The 24,503-nt window shown below is 44.2% G+C and overlaps 1 protein-coding gene across 1 annotated transcript in view; it reads right to left on the reverse strand.

Moving 5' to 3' along the window:
- Window positions 1-7,593: 7,593 nt before the first annotated feature.
- CNST (consortin, connexin sorting protein) overlaps window positions 7,594-24,503 on the reverse strand; it is a 176,478-nt gene continuing 159,568 nt past the window's right edge. Inside the window, exons 10-11 of the mRNA XM_040429319.1 lie at window positions 9,908-10,028; window positions 7,594-8,696 (exon numbers count right to left, since the gene is read on the reverse strand). Of these exons, the coding sequence (XP_040285253.1) occupies window positions 8,491-8,696; window positions 9,908-10,028 (327 nt within the window). The 3' untranslated portion in view covers window positions 7,594-8,490. The remainder of the gene's footprint in view (window positions 8,697-9,907; window positions 10,029-24,503) is intronic.

The raw sequence follows: 24,503 nt of genomic DNA on the forward strand, positions 1-24,503 counted from the left end.
TAACCCCTTATTAACTCCTGATCACCCCATATAGACTCCCTGATCACCCCCCTGTCACCCCTCTGTCATTGATCACCCCCTTGTAAGGCTCCATTCAGACGTCCGTATGTGTTTTGCGGATCCACGGATCCGCAGATCCGCAAAACACGGACACCGGCAATGTGCTTTCCGCATTTTGCGGATCCGCACATTGCCAGAACTATATAGAAAATGCCTTTTCTCGTCCACAATTGCGGACAAGAATAGGACATGTTCTATATTTTTGTGGAACTGAAGTGCGGATCCGCAATTCCGGATCTGAGTGGGACAAAGTCTGTCCCCATAGAAATGAATGGGTCCGCAATTCCGTTCCGCAAAATGCGGAACAGAATTGCGGACGTGTGAAGGGTTCCTTATCACCGCCAGTTAGTTAGCTACTTGTTAGGTAGTTAGCGCCCAGCCCACCGCAGTCACTGATTAGTCGCTGATTAGCGTCATCGCTGTCACTAATCAGCACTAGTACTATATAGTATCTGTAAGTGATCAAGACTGATCGCAATCAGATCTATATCAGTACATTAGGGTCACCTTAGGCTCTACAAAAAACGCAGTGTTCGCACGAGCAGGCCTGATCTTGTGCGCACACTTGCGTTCAGTCCGCCCCACCGCAGTGACAGAAATTATTTTTTCTGATCACTGCAAAAACACAGTAAAATCGCTGCGGCGCTATAAAGATCACTTTTGAGCTTTTTGGATCTTTATTAGCGATCGCAGCTTTACATCGCAAGCACTCCTATGTCCTTTTTTTGCACATTTTTTGGCAGAGATTTTTTCATCCACATTGATCGATGCGAATGAAGAAATCTGTGCCGTTCATTTTTTCTTTCAGCCCAGAGGCTGAACGGAAAAAAAATCTCATTACCCGTATGCTCAATATAAGGAGAATAGCAGAAACTCCTAATGCTGGCCATACATGTAATGATTGTGAAGACCCTCAAATGCCAGGGCACTACAAACACCCCACAAATGACCCCATTTTGGAAAGAAGACACCCCAAGGTGTTCGTTGAGGGGCATATTGAGTCCATGAAAGATTGAACTTTTTGTCACAAGTTAGAGGAAAGGGAGACTTTGTGAAAAAAAAAAAAATCAATTTCCGCTAACTTGTGCCAAAAAAAATCTTCTATGAACTCGCCATGCCCCTCACGGAATACCTTGGGGTGTCTTCTTTCCAAAATGGGGTCACATGTGGGGTATTTATACTGCCCTGGCATTTTAGGGGCCCTAAAGCGTGAGAAGAAGTCTGGAATCCAAATGTCTAAAAATGCCCTCCTAAAAGGTACTCATTGGAATTTGGGCCCCTTTGCGCACCTAGGCTGCAAAAAAGTGTCACACATGTGGTATCGCCGTACTCAGGAGAAGTAGGGCAATGTGTTTTGGGGTGTCTTTTCACACATACCCATCCTGTGTGTGTGAAATATCTCTGTAAATGACAACTTTTTCCATTTTTTTTATACAAAGTTGTCAATTTACAGAGATATTTCTCTCACCCAGCATGGGTATAGGTAAAAATACACCCCAAAACACATTGCCCTACTTTTCCTGAGTACAGAGATACCACATGAGTGACACTTTTTTGCAGCCTAGGTGCACAAAGGGGCCCAAATTCCAATGAGTACTTTTAGGATTTCACAGGGCATTTTTACGCATTTGAATACCAAACTACTTCTCACGCTTTAGGGCCCCTAAAATGCCAGGGCAGTATAAATACCCCACAAGTGACCCCATTTTGGAAAGAAGACACCCCAAGGTATTCCGTGAGGGGCATGGCGAGTTCATGTAAAATTTTATTTTTTGTCACAAGTTAGTGGAATATGAGACTTTGTAAGAAAAAATAAAAATAAAAATCAATTTCCGCTAACTTGTGCCAAAAAAAAAATCTTCTATGAACTCGCCATGGCCCTCACGGAATACCTTGGGGTGTCTTCTTTCCAAAATGGGGTCACTTGTGGGGTATTTATACTGCCCTGGCATTTTAGGGGCCCTAAAGCGTGAGAAGTAGTTTGGAATCCAAATGCGTAAAAATGCCCTGTGAAATCCTAAAGGTACTCGTTGGAATTTGGGCCCCTTTGTGCACCTAGGCTGCTAAAAAGTGTCACACATCTGGTATCGCCGTACTCAGAAGAAGTAGGGCAATGTGTTTTGGGGTGTATTTTTACATATACCCATACTGTGTGTGAGAAATATCTCTGTAAATGACAACTTTTTAATATTTTTTTTTTTATACAAAGTTGTCAATTTACTTTCTCGAGAAAGCGACCGCGAAACACGTGTTGGGATCCAGGACTGTTTAGGTCTGTATTTATCTTGATTGCATTTATCTTCCCTATGTCATTCTGTGAGCTGTGGCACTATGCACTTTATATATATTGACTGTGGGCTGTGACTTATTACTCTTTCTTTACAGCTTGGGAGTTTTTATTGCAAGTTATATGTACTATAATGTGACAGACCTGTGGATATCTATCCTGTGTGATTTAATGCTGCTAATGTATATGGATTTCTATGTTTTATACAAGTGTATGTCCAATAAAAATTTTGTAATTCTATATTACATGCTGTTCTGAGTCTAGTTTTGGGGTAATACTTGTATTTAGTTTGGACAGCAATATACCAGGCGTTCATTCGCTTCGCGATTTGGGTGTGTGAGAAGTCTAATTTAGCCAATGTAGCAGCAAATGCCTTACCCTGTTCCGAGTTTGGCAGGTATACATTACCAATCGTGTACGTTCTCCTATAGACTGTCAGCTTGACGAAGACGTATCTGCCGTTCGGGCACACTTGAGAATCTACAACAGAACAAGGAAAGGATTTGTGGAAAGCGATGGAAACACCTTTGGATTTGGATTCTGGATTCTTGCTAACCAAGTAGTATAGATTTTAGAGCGAATGTGAGGAACGTGTTGGCTTTTAAAGTGAGTCTCCTGCAATAATACTATCTGAGCTTTTTCTTTTTGTAAGTTAGATAATATCTGTGATCTCTGCTCTGGGACATTAAACCCCCTGACTTTTAAAGAGACTATCTTAACGGAACCTAGAGTAGCCATGATAGAGTATTACGGCCTGCAAATGTGAGTCAAGGGACAAGGGAGGGGAAGAGAAAGAAAAAAAAAAAAGGGAAAAAAACTAAAAATAAATAAAAAGATAGTGTACTAATACACTTTAAGGCTACATACACACGACCATATGTGTTTTGCGGACCCGCAAAAAAAAAAAAAACGGATGGCATTCATATGCCATCCGTTTTTTTGCGGATCCATTGTAACAATGCCTAAAACGGACAAAAATGTTCTATTTTTTTTGCAGGACTACGGTACGGACATACTGATGCGGATAGCACACGGTGTGCTGTCCGAATTTTTCGCAGACCCATGGAAATGAATGGGTCCACATCCTATCCGCAAAAAAACGGAACGGACACGGAAACAAACAATGTTTGTGTGCATGTAGCCTAAGGTGTATAATCTGTGTGGGGGTTTGCTCTGGTAGGCAGATGGTAGCGGTGGCAGTATAGAGGCTCAGGAGACAGGTTTTGTGTCAAAATTGGGCAGTCTTTGTTAGATGAGCGGACTACAGAGCTCAGCCCGACCGTGAGATCAGCCTCCCGTACAGCTTCCTGCTGTGAGACAGGAGACCACACTTCATCAGCCCCACAGTCAGTGAGCATCAAACCTAGATACACAGCCTTGGGTGTAGCAGGCAGACCACACCCACCGAGCATAGTGAAGGATTAACTCCTTCCCTACCCAACTAAGGCCATAGATAACCAACATGCCAGGAGCAGTGTAGACTGACAAAACCCAAAATACCCAGCTCTTACTCCACCGGGGCCACGACCCCCGGTGGCACGTATCTTCCATCCACTACCACTCCAGACCCTCTCTTACATCTGGTATATACTAAATGAAACCTCAGTAAAGAGGAGTTAAACGTGAAACGCTTCCCTAAGTAGGGTCAGTCTTTCAACAACAGGTGAGAAAGCAGTCACGAGACTATTGCGGAACAATCTTAATCTAATATCCGCTCTTACCCCTCCCTTTTACCAATAGTGATCAGAGCCCATCTGGTCAAAAATTATAGTATGGATAAACGTGAGAGCTATAGAAGTGTGATCATAACTCAACAAAATAGCTCTACAGGACCTCGATATCCCACTCATCAGCCCCCAGTGTAACCCAGAACAGTGAAATTAACACCTGATAAGAAGGGCACCACATAAATCACTATCATAACCTTAGATGGGTCCCTATATGATTAAAACATGACTGCCAAACAAAAAGACAACATTAAAGCAGTGTGATGCCGCAGATCAAGGAGCGCCCCTCAGTGCTTGTGCTGATCAGGTTGGATGCCCCATAGCAGAAGAGAGCCTTCGTGGCACAGATCTATTTGCCCTCCAGACCGAAAAACAGGAGGATAGAGGAGGAATGGTGTGCCAATCTGGGAAAGAGATTTTGGGCAGACCTAGAGCCGCCACAAAGTCCGCTAACTGACGGATCCCTCAACTCGAAGCGTTTGCCATTGCGACAAACAACTAGTTGAAAGGGGTATCCCCACATATATGGGATCTCTTTCTTCCTGCGGCAGTTCAAAAAAGGGTCCAACGCTTTCTGTTGCAGTAGGGTGGTGCAGGATAGGTCTTGTAATAAGGAGATGCGAGCACCAGCATATTCAATAGTAGGTTGATGGCGCACTTTCCGCATAATTTTCTCCTTCACAGTGTAGTAATGCAAAGGACATATGACATCTCTTGGTTTGGAGGTATCAGCATTGGGAGGCGCCAATGCTCTATTCGCCTTATCGATTTCCAAATAATCTGAGATAGATCTGTCCAGTATTTTCCGGAAAAAGTCCTGTAAAGTGGACACTAAATCAGCGGTGGACATGGACTCCGGGAGGACTCTAATCCTGATGTTGTTTCTTCTACTATTGGTTTCAATATCCTCATGGAGGCTATAAAGCTGACTTTTATGCTGATCTCTAGTGTCCCCTTTATTCTCTAGGTCATCCATTCTGGTCGCTAACTCATCCTGATGAGAGGGCACTGCCTCCACCCTTTCCTCTATGATTTGTTAATTACTGGAGATTGTGTGCAGTTCTTGCTTATAAGATGTCTCCAGGCTCACAATAAATTGCTCCATTTCTTGTCTGGTCAGGAGCTGTCTTACATGTTCTCTCCAGTCCCATGCCGTCTCGTCCTGCGATGGAGGTAGTGTAGACTGTGCTGTGTAGTGGTGCATGGGGGCCTGAGGCTCTGCGGCCATTGTACAAGATGGCAGCCACCGCGTGTTTGCCTGATTGGAGAGAGGGGCCTCCTGGACCAACAATGGCCCCTCCTGTTCCCCCCCTCAGCTGGCCTCGAGCCCAACATTACTGGGCGAGCGGGTGCTGTGTGGCTAGGCGAGCAGGTGCGGTGTGGCGGTGCTTGCTCTGTGCGCCATTGGGGAGAAAGCTGCCACATGGGGATTACAGCCTGTTACCATCTGCCCCTCCGGGGCAAAGAACAATTGTATACCGCCGCGGCCGAGATCCAGGAAGGGTACTGATGGGGCAGCCGTGAAGCCCTTCCTTGTGCGGACCATTGAGGCTCCAGAAAGACCGCCGGGAGGGTGAGTAGCAGCTTGCTAGCAGTCTTGTGGCAGGAGCTCACACCAGACAGTGTTCACTCTGCCATTGTCAGGACATGCCCCCATTTCTTCTGAGCTCCACTTTGTCAGATGTACCATTTCCCAAGGGCTGCAATAAAACTTAGAGGGGTTTCCAGGATCTTCGGGATAGGCCATCAGTATCTGATCAACTAACCTCCTGTACCTCTGCCAGTCAGCTGGTTGAAGAGCTCCATCCATTCTGTAATGGACAGAGCTGGTAACTGCAGCACTGATCCCACTGAAATGAATAAGAGCAATGCTGCATTTTCCAGCTCTGTCCATTACAGAACGGACAGAGCAGTGTTGTTCTGGTATCTATGCTACTCTGAAACAGCTGGGTGAGTGGGTGCGGGGTGTCAGACCTCTGCAGATCAAATATTGATTATTTATTCTGAGGACAGGCCATCAATGCAAAAAAAAATCTACAACTGTAGAACTACAACTCCCACAATGCCCTGCTGTAGGCTGATACCTGTAGGCTGTTCGGGCATGCTGGGAGTTGTAGTTTTGCAACAGCTGGAGGGCCACAATAAATGACTGATCATTGGGGTTCCACTTCTAGAACTTTCACTTATTGGGGGAATGGAGGTCCCCTGCTCCCTCGTTTGGCACTCCAGAGAAGAGGAGTCGAGATGGTTATGTACAAGTGTGGATGGAGAAAGCCTGGATTCAGGAGCAGCAACCAACCTCTCCACCTTCTCTCTTCTTCTTGGCATGCCAAACTCAAAGAAGCCCCCAAAGTTGGTTGTAGGCCACAAAGAATGGCATAACAAGGTGTGGGTTGTGCATCACTACTTATAGAAGGCAAGCCAAAGATTTCTGATCAGTAAACTCTACAGAAATACGTCATGGACAGGAGAAATCATTATGATGGTTTGGGGAAAATGGGAAAGAAACTAGAATGAAAAAAAAAAATAATGAAAAAAAAGGGCTACATTCTCTTCACTGTTCACCTGCTCACCGTCGAGATTGCAGAAGCTAGCAGGTATAATTAAAGCTCTGCCGTATTCGAGTGAATAGGAGGGAATGCTGCATTCTCTTCATACAGCTGATCGGCAGGCATGCCAGCAGTTGGGCCCCCGCTGATCTGATATTGATGACTTATTCTGAGGATAGGTCATCAATATACAGTAGAATAAGCAGACAACCTCTTTAATACATATTCTTTACATGACAGGTTCACACAGTGCAGCTTTTCTAAGCATCTCTTTTAGCCAAACCACTTTTTTTCTGTACATTTTCTGGAAAGATCATATCATCGTGTGTTACCTATAGGAAAAGGAATGTGAATTCCGCGACTGGTACTCAAGTGGTGCAAATTTGAAATATGCTGCTTTAGTTATAGTACGTTTGGAAAGTTGTATTATACTGTAGAGGTATGGCAGCACAAGAAATCCCTGCAGATCCAAAGATGAAAAAAAAAATCACTAATCTGTGTCAATCTGCAGAGGGGTCTGGGAGGAGTGAGTGGACTTGCTCATGTGAGCTCATGGTTAGGTAGGGTAGATACAGGTGTTACATAATACATCCAATACCTAAAAGCAACAATGTACATCATCAATAAACATTCTGATAATAAAGAAGGAGTCAAACAGCAGTTTAACCATGTAAATTATCCTTTTTTATTCGGCTTGGAAAGGGCAAATACATTTATGCACAGATGTGACAATCAGAAAAGTGGCACAAGGCAAGACTGATGAACACAGATCTAGCTGTGACAACCTGATATTTGAGCATAATTCATTCAATATAGCCTTTTAAAAAATATCTGTGTTGCCAATTTTCCAATGATACTTTACTGTTGCGGTATTACTTTCTATTTTTAATATATTTTCCCCTTAAAATAATTATTCCTTAGACCTTACAAGGATATATTCCACCTTTTAAGATTTTCCTGAACTGGTTAAAAATTAAAATGAAGGGAGGAAAAAAAAAAAAAGACACCAAATAATGCCAACAGCACATGGTTTGTTCTAAAGAAACTGAAATAAACCCACACTGTAATGGTTCAAGACACTTCATTTGTTGTAGAAACATTAGACAAAAAGTCATAGTCACATATCTTAACACATCACAAACATGTAAATTCCCTTTAAACTGATCAAACAAAAATAAATATATTCTACCATGAAAAATGCTCTGGGCCAGCCAGTACGAACATGTTCAGAAAGAAAAATATATTACCCCCAAAGACATGATTTCTAATGGGTTATCCTAATAAATTGTACATATTTATCAGATTTTTGTAAAAAAAAAAAAAAAATTGGGGGTAAAACTGTCTTGCTCACCGGATATCTAGTATCCATACATTATGTCCTGCATTAAAAAGACGTAAAAGAATCTAAAAATAACAAAACCAAAACGGATCTGTATTTTTCCTTTGCAATAAAAGAAAATCTATAAATATACATCATGATCTAAATGCTGATTTTACACTTATGTTTCAGTGTTCTGACCACAGAGGAGCAGTCACCAAACAGAAACGGAAATTACACAATACACAAAAACATAAAATACAGTGGGCTTCAACTTTACAGACCATACACAGACTCGCTATGTTAAAATGCAGATTGTAAAAACAATAGGTGGATTGTACATCTTCAGTGGTTACCAGTCACTGGAGGGCCCGTATGCCATGTTGAAAACGTCATTTTGTCGTCGTCCCCCCTCAGCCCCTATAGTCATTTCTTAATATTAATTTAAAATATTACAGCGTATCTTCTTTTACATCTTCAAAGGAAATGTTTATAGAGTTTATATTGGTAGATAAAGGCCATGTGGAGGCAGGAGGAGGCTCTTTTCTGTTATGTGATGAACAGCCAGTGCTTTAACTCCTCTACTCCATTTACCGCCTGAGTGTAGTAAAAGTCCATGTTTGCAGTAAAATCTTTACATACAGAAGACTCCACGTCAGCAAATGTGCAGTATAATGCAGTCCCACCAATACTAAGAAACACAGTGACAAGGCAAAGTGCGACCAGCAGAATACAGGATCCGCCGCCAATCTCCTCTGCAATAAAACATATTGATGGTTAGATGTCTGGCAGTGTAATGGCCATTTTAGTGTAATGATAAATCTTTAACCCCAGGCAGAAGCATAGACCTACTATGTTATAGTGATTTACATTGTGTTTGTAGATGTTCTCCTAGCCGGCCACAGCTTCCTATAGATGTTTGTTGTATACCATATTTTACAGGCATTGACAATTTTATCGGCCCTACATGCAGTCTGGATCAGTACCACATATTGTATTTTTCGGACTATAAGATGCACTTTTTTTCACCCAAAAGTAAGGGTAAAAAACAGCAGTGTGTTATAGTCTGAATGCTAATGAACGCTTCCATTATGGAAGTGGTCATCAGCATGCAGAAGGCGCAGGGAGCAGTGAGGAAAGCGCTGTGCTGGCTCTACTCACCCTCCCTGGTCTTCTCCAGGTCCCGCTCAGCACCGTGTCCTGACTGCGTACAGTATCGGGACATAGTGCATGTAGGTGTGCACTATGGCCCGAAGCTTTGCAACTTCAGGTCACAGGGCAGCACGGGCTGGAAGAAGACCAGGGAGTGGTGAATCCTGGTTCTGCAGAGAGGCAGTACTGTCCGGAGCAAGTGAGGTAAGTTCTTTTATTTTTTTTTAACATCTGATCCCAGACCTTATGAGAGTCTGATCTGAGACTGATAAAGCTCCCAAAGGTAGCAAATAAAAACTGCATGCTGCACTGGATACTTTGAGGTAGGTGCTTTATTGTATAAAAACACATAAAAAAAACATTTACGCATTTCAACAGCTGTTCACCGTCTTCATCAGGCTCTTTATGAGCCCGATGAAGCCGGCGGATTATGGTTGAAATGCGTAGCTGTTTTTTACTTTTTTATTGTATTTTTTAGACACACCCCCTCCCCAAGATACAATAAAATAATAAAAAACAGCTACGCATTTCAACCATAATCCGCCGGCTTCATCAAGCTCAAAGTATCCAGTGCAGCATGCAGTTTTTATTTGCTACCTTTGGGAGCTTTTTTGTCTTTTCTTTTTACAAAACTTCTGACATGTCATAGCGACATGCCAGATGTTTTGTTTGGTGGGGGCCTGGATGCGGAGACCCTACCAATAGCTAAAATTCTGACTTCTCGCAAGGACATGTCAAAAGTTGTGTGTATGGATCGTTACTCTTTAAGTGTGCAAGACGTGTGATAAACTTTCCATCCAAGTTGCATACAAACCTTGGTCAAGAACATCATCTGTTTCCAGGAATCTCACTTTCCTCTTTGTCTTCTTGTGGTTCTCCCCATCACTTCCATTACGCGTCTTCAATATAGAGACCAAACCAGCAGCAGGGCTCACCTAGTCAAAAATACAATGAAAACAATTAATTTTGGTATTAACTCTAAAAGGAAACACATAAGGCAACAAATACCGTACATATAAAAAATAAAGACACCGGTCTACCATTCCGAACTCCAGGAAGGCTGGGTGACAATTTGTGAGGTGTTGTAACTGTGTTCACAGTGGTTGCCAGATTTTTCTCAGCAGAATATTTTTAAGCAACCTGTCGCAAGTAAAACTCAAAGACATATAAACAGTAAGGTCCATAAATATTGGGACATCGACACAATTCTAACATTTTTGGCTCTATACACCACCACAATGGATTTGAAATGAAACTAACAAGATGTGCTTTAACTGCAGACTGTCAGCTTTATTTTGAGGGTATTTACATCCAAAATCGGCGAACTGTGTAGGAATTACAACAGTTTGCATATGTGCCTCCCACTTGTTAAGGGACCAAAAGAAAATGGGACAATTTGCTTCTCAGCTGTTCCATGGCCATGTTATTCCCTCATTATCCCAATTACAATTAGCAGTAGCAGGAGTTCATTTCAAGTGTGCTATTTGCATTTGGAATTTGTTTCTGTCAACTCTCAAGATAAGATCCAAAGAGCTGTCACTATTAGTGAAGCAAGCCATCATTAGGCTGAAAAAACAAAACAAACCCATCAGAGAGATCGCAAAAACATTAGGCATGGCCAAAACAACTGTTTGGAACATTCTTAAAAAGAAGGAACACACCGGTGAGCTCATCAACACCAAAAGACCCGGAAGACCACGGAAAACAACTGTGGTGGATGACCGAAGAATTCTTTCCCTGGTGAAGAAAACACCGTTCACAACAGTTGGCCAGATCAAGAACACTCTCCAGGGGGTAGGTGTATGTGTGTCAAAGTCAACAATCAAGAGAAGACTTCACCACAAGATGTAAACCATTGGTGAGCCTCAAAAACAGGAAGGCCAGATTAGAGTTTGCCAAACAACATCTAAAAAAGCCTTCACAGTTCTGGAACAACATCGTATGGACAGATGAGACCAATATCAACTTGTACCAGAGTGATGGGAAGAGAAGAGTATGGAGAAGGAAAGGAACTGCTCCTGCACCAAAGCATACCACCTCACCAGTGAAGCATGGTGGTGGTAGTGTCATGGCGTGGGCATGTATGGCTGCCAATGGAACTGGTTCTCTTGTATTTATTGATGTGACTGCTGACAAAAGCAGCAGGATGAATTCTGGCAATATTATCAGCTCATATTTAGCCAAATGATTCAGAACTTATTGGACGGCGCTTCACAGTGCAGATAGACAATGACCCAAAGCATACTGCAAAAGCAACCAAAGAGTTTTTTAAGGGAAAGAAGTGGAATGTTATGCAATGGCCAAGTCAATCACCTGACCTGAATCTGACTGAGCATGCATTTCACTTTCTGAAGGGAAAATGCCCCAAGAACAAGCAGGAACTGAAGACAGTTGCAGTAGAGGCCTGTCAGAGCATCACCAGGGATTAGGGCTGCACAATATATCGCAAAAATAATCGAATTGTGATAATCGGCAAATGCGATTTGGCGATTCGGCCGATTCGAAAATGCCGCAATTATATATGAAGGGGCCCCTATTGATAAAATGTCCTCTGTCCTATTGATAAAATGGCCAGCCTCTGTACTTACTTTCACGATGAATGCACTGCAGCGAGCGGGAGCGAGGCAGCCGGCGCGTGACTGACGTCACTTAGTCACGCTCCTGTTTCCTGAATTAAGTGGGAGGAGCGTGACAGTGACGTCAGTCACGCGCCGGCCGGCTCGCTCGCTGCCGCTCTCTGCAGTGCATTCATAGTGAAAGTACAGAGGCTGGCCATTTTATGAATAGGAGAGTTATGTGCGCAGTTTAGGACACATAGGGCCATGAGGGGGACCAGCATAAGATGCTATATGTGTGTCTTATGCTGGCCCCCCTCGTGGCCCCATGTGTCATAGCACACATCCCCTATAACAGTGTCCTCCACAGGTCCCCCATAAATGTGTCCTCCGCAGATCCCCCATAACAGCGTCATCCACAGATCCCCCACATAACAGCGTCATCCACAGATCCCCCACATAACAGCGTCATCCACAGATCCCCCACATAACAGCGTCATCCACAGATCCCCCACATAACAGCGTCATCCACAGATCCCCCACATAACAGCGTCATCCACAGATCCCCCACATAACAGCGTCATCCACAGATCCCCCATAACTATGTCATACCCAGCCGCGTCAGCGGCTCATATGGGAAAATCCAAGCAAATAGACCTCTAGCACAATTCCCTTAAAATATAGCATCGCATACCGTTATCGCAATTTTTAGGGCCCTAATCGCAATCGCACACAATTCCCATATCGTGCAGCCCAACCAGGGATAAAACCCAGCGTCTGGTGATGTCTATGCGTCCCAGACTTCAGGCTGTAATTGACTGCAAAGGATTTGCAACCAAGTATTAAAAAGTGAAAGTTTGATTTAGGATTATGATGTCCCATTACTTTCGGTACCTTAACAAGTGGGAGGCACATATGCAAACTGTTGTAATTCTTACACCGTTCACCTGATTTGGATGTAAATACCCTCAAATTTATACCGACAGTCTGCAGTTAAAGCACATCTTGTTCGTTTCATTTTCAATCCATTGTGGTGGTGTATAGAGCAAAAAATGTTAGAATTGTGTTGATGTCCCAATATTTATGGACCTGACTGTATGTGAATGCTTTGTACTCAGCTCTCAAGGGGTGTGGCTTCTTCTAAGGGGGCTTTCCACCACTAGACCTCAATTTTGTGTGACTTGTATGGTCCTTCTGAAGCTGTTTTTATGGTATTGTAAAAAAATTAAGGAGAGCTGAGTACCCAGAGCAATACAACACAGCTATTATTTGGAGTAAACCTGAAGAAAAGTAATTGGATAAATGAATGTGCCATGCTGTATCTGAAGCTGCCATCTATGGGTCCCCCTGAAATAATATGCTTTAGACATTGCTTTGCCAGCACTGGAAATCTTTAATATTTCTATTCAGTTTCTATGTTTAACAATACAAACTCTGCTTTTCATTCAGTCTGTACCTTGTAAAGCAGTAAAATCAGATAGGGTGTAAACTGCAACGATTGTGAACACCCCATGATCTGAAACAGACTGGATTTAGCTAAACCATCATGGTGCAGGGAATGCTGAATATGGCTTACAAGTTTATTTTAAGGTTACACAGTCTTTGAAGTCACGGCCAGGACATAACCTACTGGATTTTGAGAATTGCTGATTCTACTGTATGCTCAGCAATGGTATGCAACTGGGAGGGACAGGTACAACTGCACAGCAGGTACTACAAAGGGTGCATTTACACACGCTGGGGCAGATTTACTAAACCTGTAGACGGGCTGATTATGTGCCAGATTTATCACAGCGGATCATGCTGGATCATGAAGTTAGACTTTTGTCTAACTCTACATCCCCTCTTGGTTGGCTTACTTTCTGAGAACATTTTGGCCCTGATTTTTAAAAGTTTTTTTCTTTATTTTGAATCAAATTGTGACTTTTCTGTTGTGTTCATAGTCTGCGACTGGTTGTTTTTTTTCTTCTCCTGCTAAGTCAGTTTCAGAATTCCAACTGTTTGTGGGCGCTTCTGAGGAGTAGGTTGTTTTAGGCTTTATTTATTAACCCCTTAAGGACTCAGCCATTTTTTGCAAATCTGACCAGTGTCACTTTAAGTGCTGATAACTTTAAAACGCTTCGACTTATCCAGGCCGTTCTGAGATTGTTTTTACGTCACATATTGTACTTCATGACACTGCTAAAATTGGGTCAAAAAAGTTAATTTTTTTGCATAAAAAAAATACCATATTTACCAAAAATGTAGAAAAATTTGCAAATTTCAAAGTTTCAGTTTCTCTACTTCTGTAATACATAGTAATACCCCCAAAAATTGTGATGACTTTACATTCCCCATATGTCTACTTCATGTTTGTAGCATTTTGGGAATGATATTTTATTTTTTGGGGATGTTACAAGGCTTAGAAGTTTAGAAGCAAATCTTGAAATTTTTCAGAAATTTACAAAAACCCCATTTTTAGGGACCACTACAGGTCTGAAGTCACTTTGCGAGGCTTACATAATAGAAACCGCCCAAAAATGACCCCATTCTATAAACTACACCCCTCAAGGTATTCAAAACTGATTTTACAAACTTCGTTAACCCTTTAGGTGTTGCACAAGAGTTATTGGCAAATGGGGATGAAATTTGAGAATTTAATTTTTTTGCCTAATTTTCCATTTTAACCCATTTTTTCCACTAACAAAGCAAGGGTTAACAGCCAAACAAGACTGTATCTTTATTGCCCTGACTCTGCCGTTTACAGAAACACCCCATATGTGGCCGTAAACTACTGTACGGGCACACAGTAGGGCGTAGAGGGAAAGGTGCGCCGTATGGTTTTTGGAAGCCAGATTTTGCTGGACTGTTTTTTTGACACAATGTCCCATTTGAAGACCCCCAGATGCACCCCTAGAGTAGAAACTTCATAAAAATGACCCCATCTAAGAAACTACACCCCTCAAGTTATTCAAAACTGATTTTACAAACTTTGTTAACCCTTTAGGTCAAGCATGTCAAACTCAAAGGCTAACATGGGCCAAAAAAACAAAATTTAAGTTTATGTGGGCCGCATCAAAAAAAAATAAAAAAATCGTACATTTTCATAGAACAACATTGTTGTTTCATGACTGCTGACCCCCAACATCCCGTTGCCCAATAACGGGGGATCTGTGGATGGCACTGTTATGGGGGATCTGTGGATGGCACTGTTATGGGGGATCTGTGGATGGTGCTGTTATGGGGGATCTGTGGATGGTGCTGTTATGGGGGATCTGTGGATGGCACTGTTATGGGGGATCTGTGGATGGCACTGTTATGGGGGATCTGTGGATGGCACTGTTATGGGGGATCTGTGGATGGCACTGTTATGGGGATCTGTGGATGGTACTGCTATGGGGTGGGATATCTGTGGATGGCATTGTTATGGGGTGGGGGGATCTGTGGATGGCATTGTTATGGGGTGGGGGATCTGTGGATGGTGCTGTTATGGGGGATCTGTGGATGGCATTGTTATGAGGTGGGGGATCTGTGGATGGAACTGTTATGGGGTGGGATATCTGTGCATGGTACTGCTATGGGGTGGGATATCTGTGGATGGCATTGTTATGAGGTGGGGGGATCTGTGGATGGAACTGTTATGGGGGGGATCTGTGGATGACACTGCTATATGTCATCCACAGATCCCCCTCATAACAGTGTCCCCCAATACACCGGCCCTCTGCTCACCGAAGTATTTATAATCCTTATCCTGTTATTAAGTTGAACTAACGCTGCGCTCTCCCATGTTCCAATGTTCCCCTGTATCCCCACAGCACTTACGAACACGCTTCCATAGCAGGCAGAGCGGACGGCACCAGTAACGTCACTCACTGACGTTGCGCGTCTGCTCCGCCTGCTTCATTCATAAAGTGGGCGGAGCAGGCGCTCAACGTCAGTGAGTGACGTTACTGCTGCCGTCCGCTCTGCCTGCTATTGAAGCTTAAGTAAGTGCTATGGGGATACAGGGGAACATGGGTGAGGGCAGCGTTAGTTCAACTTAATAACAGGATAAGGATTCACGTTTATAAATACTTTGGTGAGCGGCGGGGCCCGGTGTAAGAGTACAGTGACTGCACCGGGCCCCGCCCCTAGTTACGGACTCCAGCCCCTCCTCTCTCCCGGCTCATACATAGCAGTCTGCGATGCTGCATCTTTGCCGGGCCGCAAAGATATTCATTGCGGGCCGCATGCTTTAGGTGTTGCACAAGATTTAATGGAAAATAGAGATACAATTTCAAAATTTCACTTTTTTGGCAGATTTTCCATTGTAATAATTTTTTTCCAGTTACAAAGCAAGGGTTAACAGCCAAACAAAACTCATTATTTATGGCCCTGATTCTGTAGTTTACAGAAACACCCCATATGTGGTCATAAACCGCTGTACGGGCACACGGCAGGGCGCATAAGGAAAGGAATGCCATACGGTTTTTGGAAGGCAGATTTTGCTGGACTGGTTTTTTGACACCATGTCCCATTTGAAGCCCCCCGATGCACCCCTAGAGTAGAAACTCCAAAAAAGTGACCCCATTTTGGAAACTACGGGATAGGGTGGCAGTTTTGTTGGTACTAGTTTAGGGTACATATGATTTTTGGTTGCTCTATATTACACTTTTTGGTGCGGCAAGGTAACAAGAAATAGATTTTTTAGCACGTTTTTTTTTTGTTATTTACAACATTCATCTGACAGGTTAGATCATGTGGTAATTTTATAGAGCAGGTTGTCACAGACGTGGCGATACCTAATATGTATACAATTTTTTTTATTTATGTAAGTTTTACTCAATGATTTACATTTTTAAAACAAAAAAAATGTTTTAGTGTCTCCATACTCTAAGAGCCATTGTTTTTTTAGTTTTTGGGTGATTATCTTAAGTAGGGTCTCATTTTTGGCGGGATGAGATGACGGTTTGATTGGCACTATTTTGGGGTGCATATGACTTTTTGATCGCTTGCTATTACACTTTTTGTGACGTAAGATGCTTTTTTTACACCGTTTTTATTTTTTTACGGTGGTCACCTGAGGGGTTAGGTCATGTAATATTTTTATATAGCCGGTCGATACGGACGCGTCGATACCTAATATGTATACTTTTTTTTTATTTATTTAAGTTTTACACAATGATTTCATTTTTAAAACAAAAAAAAAGTTTTAGTGTCTCCATAGTCTAAGAGCCATAGTTTTTTTCCGTTTTTGGGCGATTATCTTGGGTAGGGTATGAATTTTGCGGGATGAGATGACTGTTTGATTGGTACTATTTTCGCGTACATGCGACTTTTTTGATCACTTTTATTACCTTTTTTGGGAAGTAAGGTGGGCAAAATTTCAATTTTCTCATAGTTTTAATTTTTTTATTTTTATGGCGCTCACCGTGCGTGGAAAGTAACATGACCGTTTTATAGATCAGGTCGTTACGGACGCGGCGATACCTAATATATGTGTAGTGTATTTTTTTTATTCAGTGATAAATGTGTTTTTTTAAATCTTAACTTTTTTCACTTTTTTTTTACTTTTTTTTTACCCAGACCCACTTGGTTCTTGAAGATCCAGTGGGTCTGATGTCTGTATAATACAGTACAGTACAGTACAATATATAGTGTACTGTACTGTATTTTACTTACACTTTGTCTGAACAGATCTCTGCCTTTAGCACAGATCTGTTCAGCACCATGGACAGCAGGATGCCTGAGACGGCGTCCTGTTGCCATGGGAACCTTCCCCGTCTGCTCAGTACTGGTCAGAACTTCGCAGACGGGGAAGGGTAAGGACGGGGCTGTCTGGGGGCTCTCTCCCTCTCCCATCGGGGGGCTGCAAAGGCACAGCAGCCCCCTGATGGGAGAGGGAGGGAGCTCCCTGAGCTATTAACCTTTTCCATACAGCGGTCCGTATCACCGATGTCAGCCGTTTATACCAGGGTGTCAGCAATGTGCTGGCACCCTGGTATACCCACTAGACGCCAACGATTATTCAAAGGGAGGCGGGCGGGGGATCGCGATCCCGCCTTCCGCACCGCCTGCGACACCCCCCCTGCACCACCCGCCCACATAATATCATTCAGGGGTGCAGGGGGGGTTAATAAAACTTTATTTTGGGCATTTTAAAGTTTGATCGGGGATCAGAATCGGCTAAAAGCGCAGCAAACCGCAGGTCTGAATTGACCTGCGGTTTTCTGCGATCGTCGATACGGGGGGGTCAAATCCCCTGCGTTGTTACGGGATGCCGGCTGAATGATTTCAGCCGGCATCCCGTTCCGATTAACCCCCGCGGCGCCGGAATCGCGAATTAAAGCCATGACGTACCGGTACGTCATGGGTCCTTAAGGATTCGGGACCCATGCCGTATCGGTACGTCCTAAGTCCTTAAGGGGTTAAAGAGATTGTCTCAAAAAATTGTCTTAACTGTTCTCAACTCATGACTTGCCATAGCTGGGGCAGGTGAAAAGACGTCAGAATGTGATGTTTGCCTGTGCTAGATTCTGTTGTGTGCTAGAAAAAAGTGTTGTGTGCCACCTCATAAATTTGGTGCACAGACCATTACCTTTACACAAATAGAGAAATGACTTGAATTTGTCCCTTGTTGATGATAAATCAGGGTCTTTCTGACAAAATGTTGGTGCAAATATGTCACACCTTAGGTCACTCCCCTTTATCCACAACACCACACCCCCTTGATGAGCTTGGTGCAATGGATTTTTCCAAAACGACACATTTTGATACAATAGTCTGCATCCTTATGTCGGTTCCACAAATTACAGAACTTGTCTTCATTTGGTCAGCAAAATGTGGTCCACTGACCCCTTGAAGTCAATTGGTCCACAAAAAATGCGGATGACACAGACGGTATCCTTACTTTGCAGATCCACAGTTTGCAGACTGCAAAATGCATACAGCTGTGTTCATAAGGCAGAAAATAAAAATGGCAGAAATTAAAATGTAAACCACAGTTTAGAAAAAAAATGCAGCAAAAACCACGTTGCATGGATTAAAATGTCAACCACAAGCTGTTGGAGATGTGCCAACTTATTAGGTGCACGTCTCTTAATAAATTTGTTGCATCTTGTGCTGTCTATGGCACCTATGGGATGCTGTAGATGTTAGCCATATGTCACGGTGGGGAGTGGGTTTATGTTTGGGGTTTCAGGTCAGCATGGATGCCAGACATATCCTTTGTATGTCCTTACCTCCGGAAGGGGGTCCCTGGAGTTCCCTGAAGGGGGAACTACAAGCTCATCGGCCTGGTGTCGCCATGGTTCATGACTCATGGTGGTCCAGGTTGTTTTTCCTGAACTTTGTGTTTGGTGTTTGTGCTGGGTCCTGCCTGGTGTGTGTGTTTGGGCATATGCGCATTTCCAGCATCCAGTGGTAGCGGCGTGGACAGCTCAAGTTCCTGTTGCAGCTGTCAGGTAGGTGTCCATGTTGGTCCTTTTGGCAGTGGTGTTTTCTGCCTCTGAACACTTACCTGTCGTGTCGTCCACTGCTGGCAGCTTTCTTCCCCTTTGTTGCTAGGTCTGTTAGAGACTCCGGTTCCAACGTGTCGTGGAGGAATCGGTTGCCTTCACCTTCTGACGCGATATTGCAGGGACAGTTAGGGTCAATAGGGCCCAGGTTTGAGAGTATAAGCCCCCCTACCATCGAGGGTGGCTCATACAGTCAGGAGGTCAGGGATAGGATTTAGGGATGCTTAGTTGGTTACCAGCTCCCTTTTCCTTGTTTCCACGCTTAGCTGATTCCCGATAATCCCCACATTATATGGTTGGGGGTTTCCCCCACTCCCCACCGTGACAGTATGTGCCATTAAGGCCACTCTGTTTTTCTGGCCTTCGGAAGAGGGCTCAGCATGTGTCTCCTGCCGTTTTCTGGCGCACATGCTTATCCTCCAGAGGGATGGTGAAAGGCGAGTTACTGTTAACGGTGCAGTTTTTGGTAACGAGGTTGCCATTGTTGTTGAACCGTTGCTTGTGTTGGTGTGTCCCCTCGTCCGTTCTCAGTGGTTCCTTGCTCTTGGGCTGGTTGCATTCCTTTGGTGTACTGGCTGTGTGCTGGTTGGGGAATGCTTGCTGGCAGCTGCCCAGAGTGTGAACTGTGTCTGAGATTGATGCAGTGTTCAGTATGGTTTCTCCTGACTGCTTGTTAGCTGGCTGCCAGGGGCCTAGTTGGTAGTCCAGGCATGCTGGCAGCAGTTTTAAGGGACGTGCTGAGACCGAATCTGCACTCCCCCCCCCCCGTTATGTTTTGGGGAGGGCTTTGAGAGGAGTGTCACGGCTTGGTGGTAGTTTGCCATGACACTTTCGCAGCGCATGATGTTATGCATGCGTGTGGACTTCCCCTTTGAGGCGGTTTCCCTTCCCTTTTCTGGTGTGTATGGGATTTATGTGTGTGCAAGGTGGAGCTGGGTGTGGCTCTTGGCCCTTATTGTTCTGAGTTGTGAGCCTGAGGTCAGATTATCTTCATTTGTCTTGAGGAGCTGGTGCTTTTCCATCTGCCCAGATCTTGAGCGCCACCTTATGGGTCATCGATGTCACCTGTCATCCCTTTGTGTCTGTGGCTGTTATCCTACCTCACTGGTTGTATGTTTGGTGTGGGTTTATTGTTGGGGTTTGTTGTTATGTATGGTTTGGTGTTTCAGGTCAGCATGGATGCCAGACATCTCCTTTGTATGTCCTTACCTCCAGAAGGGTGTCCCTGGAGTTCTCCAAAGGGGGAACTACAAGCTCATCGTCCTGGTGCCACCATGGTTCATGCCTCATGGTGGTCCAGGGTGTTTTTACTGGATTCTGTGTTGTATTTGTGTGTAGGGAGGTGTGGGTGTGTCTGCATTTCTAGGATCCAGTGGTAGCAGCGTAGACATTGCAGCTGTGGCAGGTAGGTGTCCATGTTGGTCCTGGTGTTTTCTGCCTCTAGACACTGACCTGGCATGTCATCCACTGCTGGCTGCTTTCTTGCCCTTTGTTGCTAGACCTGTTGGAGACTCCGGTTCCTCCATGTCGTGGAGGAATCTGTTATCTCCACCTTCTGACGCGATGTTGCAGGGACCGTTAGCGTCAATAGGGCCCAGGTTAGAGAATATGTGGGGCGGGGGGGGTTTAGGCCCTACCATCAAGGGCAGCTCATACAGTCAGGGGTGCTTAGTTTGTTATCAGCTCCCTTTTCCTTGTTTCCAGGCTTGGCTGCTACCCGATAATCCTCACATTGTATGGTGGGGGATTTCCCCCACTCCCCACCGTGACACCATAATTAAAGGACAATGTTCTATGAGCACTAAAAACAAGTGTACCTTTGGACACCAGAAACCTGGCATACAGCACTGATAAGGCTACTTTCACACTTGAGTTCGGGGTTCCGCTTGTGAGGTCCGTTTGAGGGCAGGCCGCACTGGCCACCAATGAATTTAATGCTGGGGAGGGAGGGGGGGGGGGGGGGGCCGCACTGGCCACCAATGAATTTAAAACTGGAGAGGGAGGGGGGGCCGCACTGGCCACCAATGAATTTAAAACTGGGGAGGGAGGGGGGTGCGGCGCCTGAGGGTTAATTGTGCGGATCACAGCCCACTGTAAGAGATCGGGTGCTGCCAGGCAGCAGTTATGTACACAGTTCTTAGTATATTCTAACTTGAAGCGTCCCCATCACCATGGGAATGCCTCTATGTTAGAATATACTGTCGGATCTGAGTTTTCACGATGTGAAAACTCAGATCTGAAAAAGATGTTATGCAGACGGATCCGTTCATGACGGATGCAAGCGTTTGCATTATAGGTGCGGATCCGTCTATTCAGATACCAGACGGATCCGCACCGAACACAAGTGTGAAAGTAGCCCAAGTCTCTCCCCTCCCCCTCCCCCCTGCTATTCTGCACAACACCACAGTAACCTCTACCTGTTGCTTGCCCAGCAAGGTGGCGCTAGCAAAGCCCATGTATTAGATAGCCTGAAGTAGCGTTTACAAAAGGAAACTCTCCAGCTTTCTGTGGAGATACCACAGTATGATTTGTGCCTTTTTGAAGAGACCATCAGCAATTCTAGACGTTTACACTCTGATGGGAAAATAATTACACTGGACTGATCTAGGAACACTTTAAAACAGGGATGCCCAACCTGCGGACCTCCAGCTGTTGCAGAACTACAACTCGCAGCATGCCCTAATAGCTGTAGGTTGTCTAGGCATGCTGGGAGCTTTAGTTTTGAAACAGCTGGAGGGCCACAGGTTGGGCATCCCTGCTTTAAAACGCACAAAAATGCTGTTTTGAGCGGGGCCATCAATTCTGTACATAAAAGACCAGAAAATTGGTTCATAATGCGTAACGACTTCATCTGCTGGCCAAGAATTTATGTCTGAGAAAAGTAACCGGTTCTACTGCATTGTGATCTCATCTCTGCTTCCTTGAATTAGTAATACTGAAGGCAAGTGGCCAAAGATGAGGTTTTATTACCGATTTCATCAATTAAACAATTGCAATTTGATTTCAATAAAGGAGTAAGGCCCCTTTCACACAGGCGAGTTTTCCGAGCGGGTGCAATGCGTGAGGTGAACGCATTGCACCCGCACTGAATCCGGACTCAATTATTTCTATGGGGCTGTGCACATGAGCGGTGATTTTCACGCATCACTGGTGCTTTGCGTGAAAATCGCAGCAAGCTCTATATTGTGCGTTTTTCACGCAACGCAATCCCCATAGAAGTGAATGGGGCTGCGTGAAAATCGAAAGCAAGTGCGGATGCGGTGCGATTTCCACGCATGGTTGCTAGGATGATAGTCTATTCACTGTATTATTTTCCCTTATAACATGGTTATAAGAGAAAATAATAGCATTCTTTAATACAGAATGCTTAGTAAAAGGTCAATTGAGGGTTAAAAAAATAATAAAAAAATTAACACCTCCTCCAATTGATCGCGTAGCTGCCGGTCTCCTGTTCTTTCTTCAGGACCTGTGGTGACATCACTGTGCTCATCACATGATACATCACCATGGTGATGGACCATATGATGAGCACAGTGATGTCACCACAGGTCCTGAAGAAAGAACAGGAGACCGGCAGCTACGCGATCAATTCGAGGAGGTGAGTTAATTTATTTTTTAACCCTCAATTTACCTTTTACTAAGCATTCTGTATTAAAGAATGCAATTATTTCCCCTTACAACCATGTTATAAGGGAAAATAATAAAATGTACAGAATACTGAACCCAAACTTCTGTGAAGAAGTCCGGGTTCGGGTCTGGGTACCAAACATGCAGATTTTTCGCATTAAAACACTTTGCATTCGCGGGGAAAAATCGTGCATGTTCCCGCAACGCACCTGCATCTTTTCAAGCAACGCCCGTGTGAAACCAGCCTAATGCTCCCCTGAATATCAATGATTTTACATCTTATGGCTCCCATCATCTCACTCTTTATGACAATAGTTAGTGGGTTTGATAGGGTCCTAATGTGCCATGTGAACTGTATTGGGGCAATACATGCAGTATATACATACACTGATCAGCCATAACATTAACACCTGCCCAACTTGGTGTAGGTTCTCCTTGAGCTGCATGGACACAATATCTCTCAAGAGGCATCTGGCACTAAGGCTACTTTCACACTGGCGTTTCTGGGTCCGCCTGTGAGATCCGTTTCAAGGCTCTCACAATCGGCCCAAAACGGATCAGTTCAGCCCCAATGCATTCTGAATGGATAAGGATCCGTTCAAAATGCATCAGTTTGCCCCGGTTCAGCCTCCATTCCGCTTTGGAGGCGGACACCAAAACGCTGCTTGCAGCGTTTTGATGTCCGTTGGACGAAACTGAGCCAAACGGATCCGTCCTGACTTACAATGTAAGTCAATGGGGACGGATCCGTTTTTACTGACACAATATGGTGCAATTGAAAACGGATCCGCCTCCTATTGACTCAATGCAAGTCAAAATGGATCAGTTTGCATTATCATGAACAAACGGTTCATGGTAATGCAAACTGATCCCTTCTGAACGGATATAAGCGCTTGCATTATAGGTGCGGATCCGTCTGTGCAGATACCAGACGGATCTGCACCTAAACGCAGGTGTGAAAGTAGCCTAAGATGTTCATGGCCCTTTTACTGGTTCACCGGCTACTGAATACAATAGTACTGGGGCAGCAAACCCTAGTTCCAAACGTGCCAGCTATACCATATTGCTGGAATTTTCATTCCTGGTGCACAGATTAAACCTGTGATGGCTAACCTCCAGCACTCCAGCTGTGCTAAAACTACAACTCCCAAGATGCACACTTGCTTGGCCGTTCTAAGAACTCCACAGAAATGAATGGAGCATGCTGGGAGTCATAGTTTCACCACAGCTGGAGTGCCGGAAGTTAGCCATCACTGGTTTAAAATGTCTTCAAGTAACTGAAGCATGATTTCTGAAAAATCCAGCAAGCTTTCGTCCCTTGCAACAAAAAAAAAAAAAACAACGTTGTTACTGGATTTAAGAATTCATTAATGGACTTTGAACTCTGGGGCTTGTAGTCACCACACAAGACCTGCAGTGTTAGAAATGCTCTGACCCGCTCATCTAGCCATCACAATTTGGTAAGTGTCAAACTTGATCAGATCCTTAAGCTTGCCAATTTTTCTTGCTTCCAGCACATCAACTTCAAGCACTGACATTTCGCTTGCTACATAATATATCCTACCTCTTGACAAATGCCAGAAAGAAAGACTTCTCAAAGTCCCATCAAAGCAAGTCTGCCTAGAAAACCCAACCCAGCTTTTCTGGACTTTCTCACCCAGCTTAGAAATCTGGGTGAGATATAAACACTCCTGCCAATATTTCCCCTGCAAGGTCATAGTGGATCTCGTGAGAAGATGTATGGTGGATCTCA

The sequence above is a fragment of the Bufo bufo genome, chromosome 4, assembly GCF_905171765.1.
Source record: "Bufo bufo chromosome 4, aBufBuf1.1, whole genome shotgun sequence".
In the NCBI taxonomy this organism is placed as follows: Eukaryota; Metazoa; Chordata; class Amphibia; order Anura; family Bufonidae; genus Bufo; species Bufo bufo.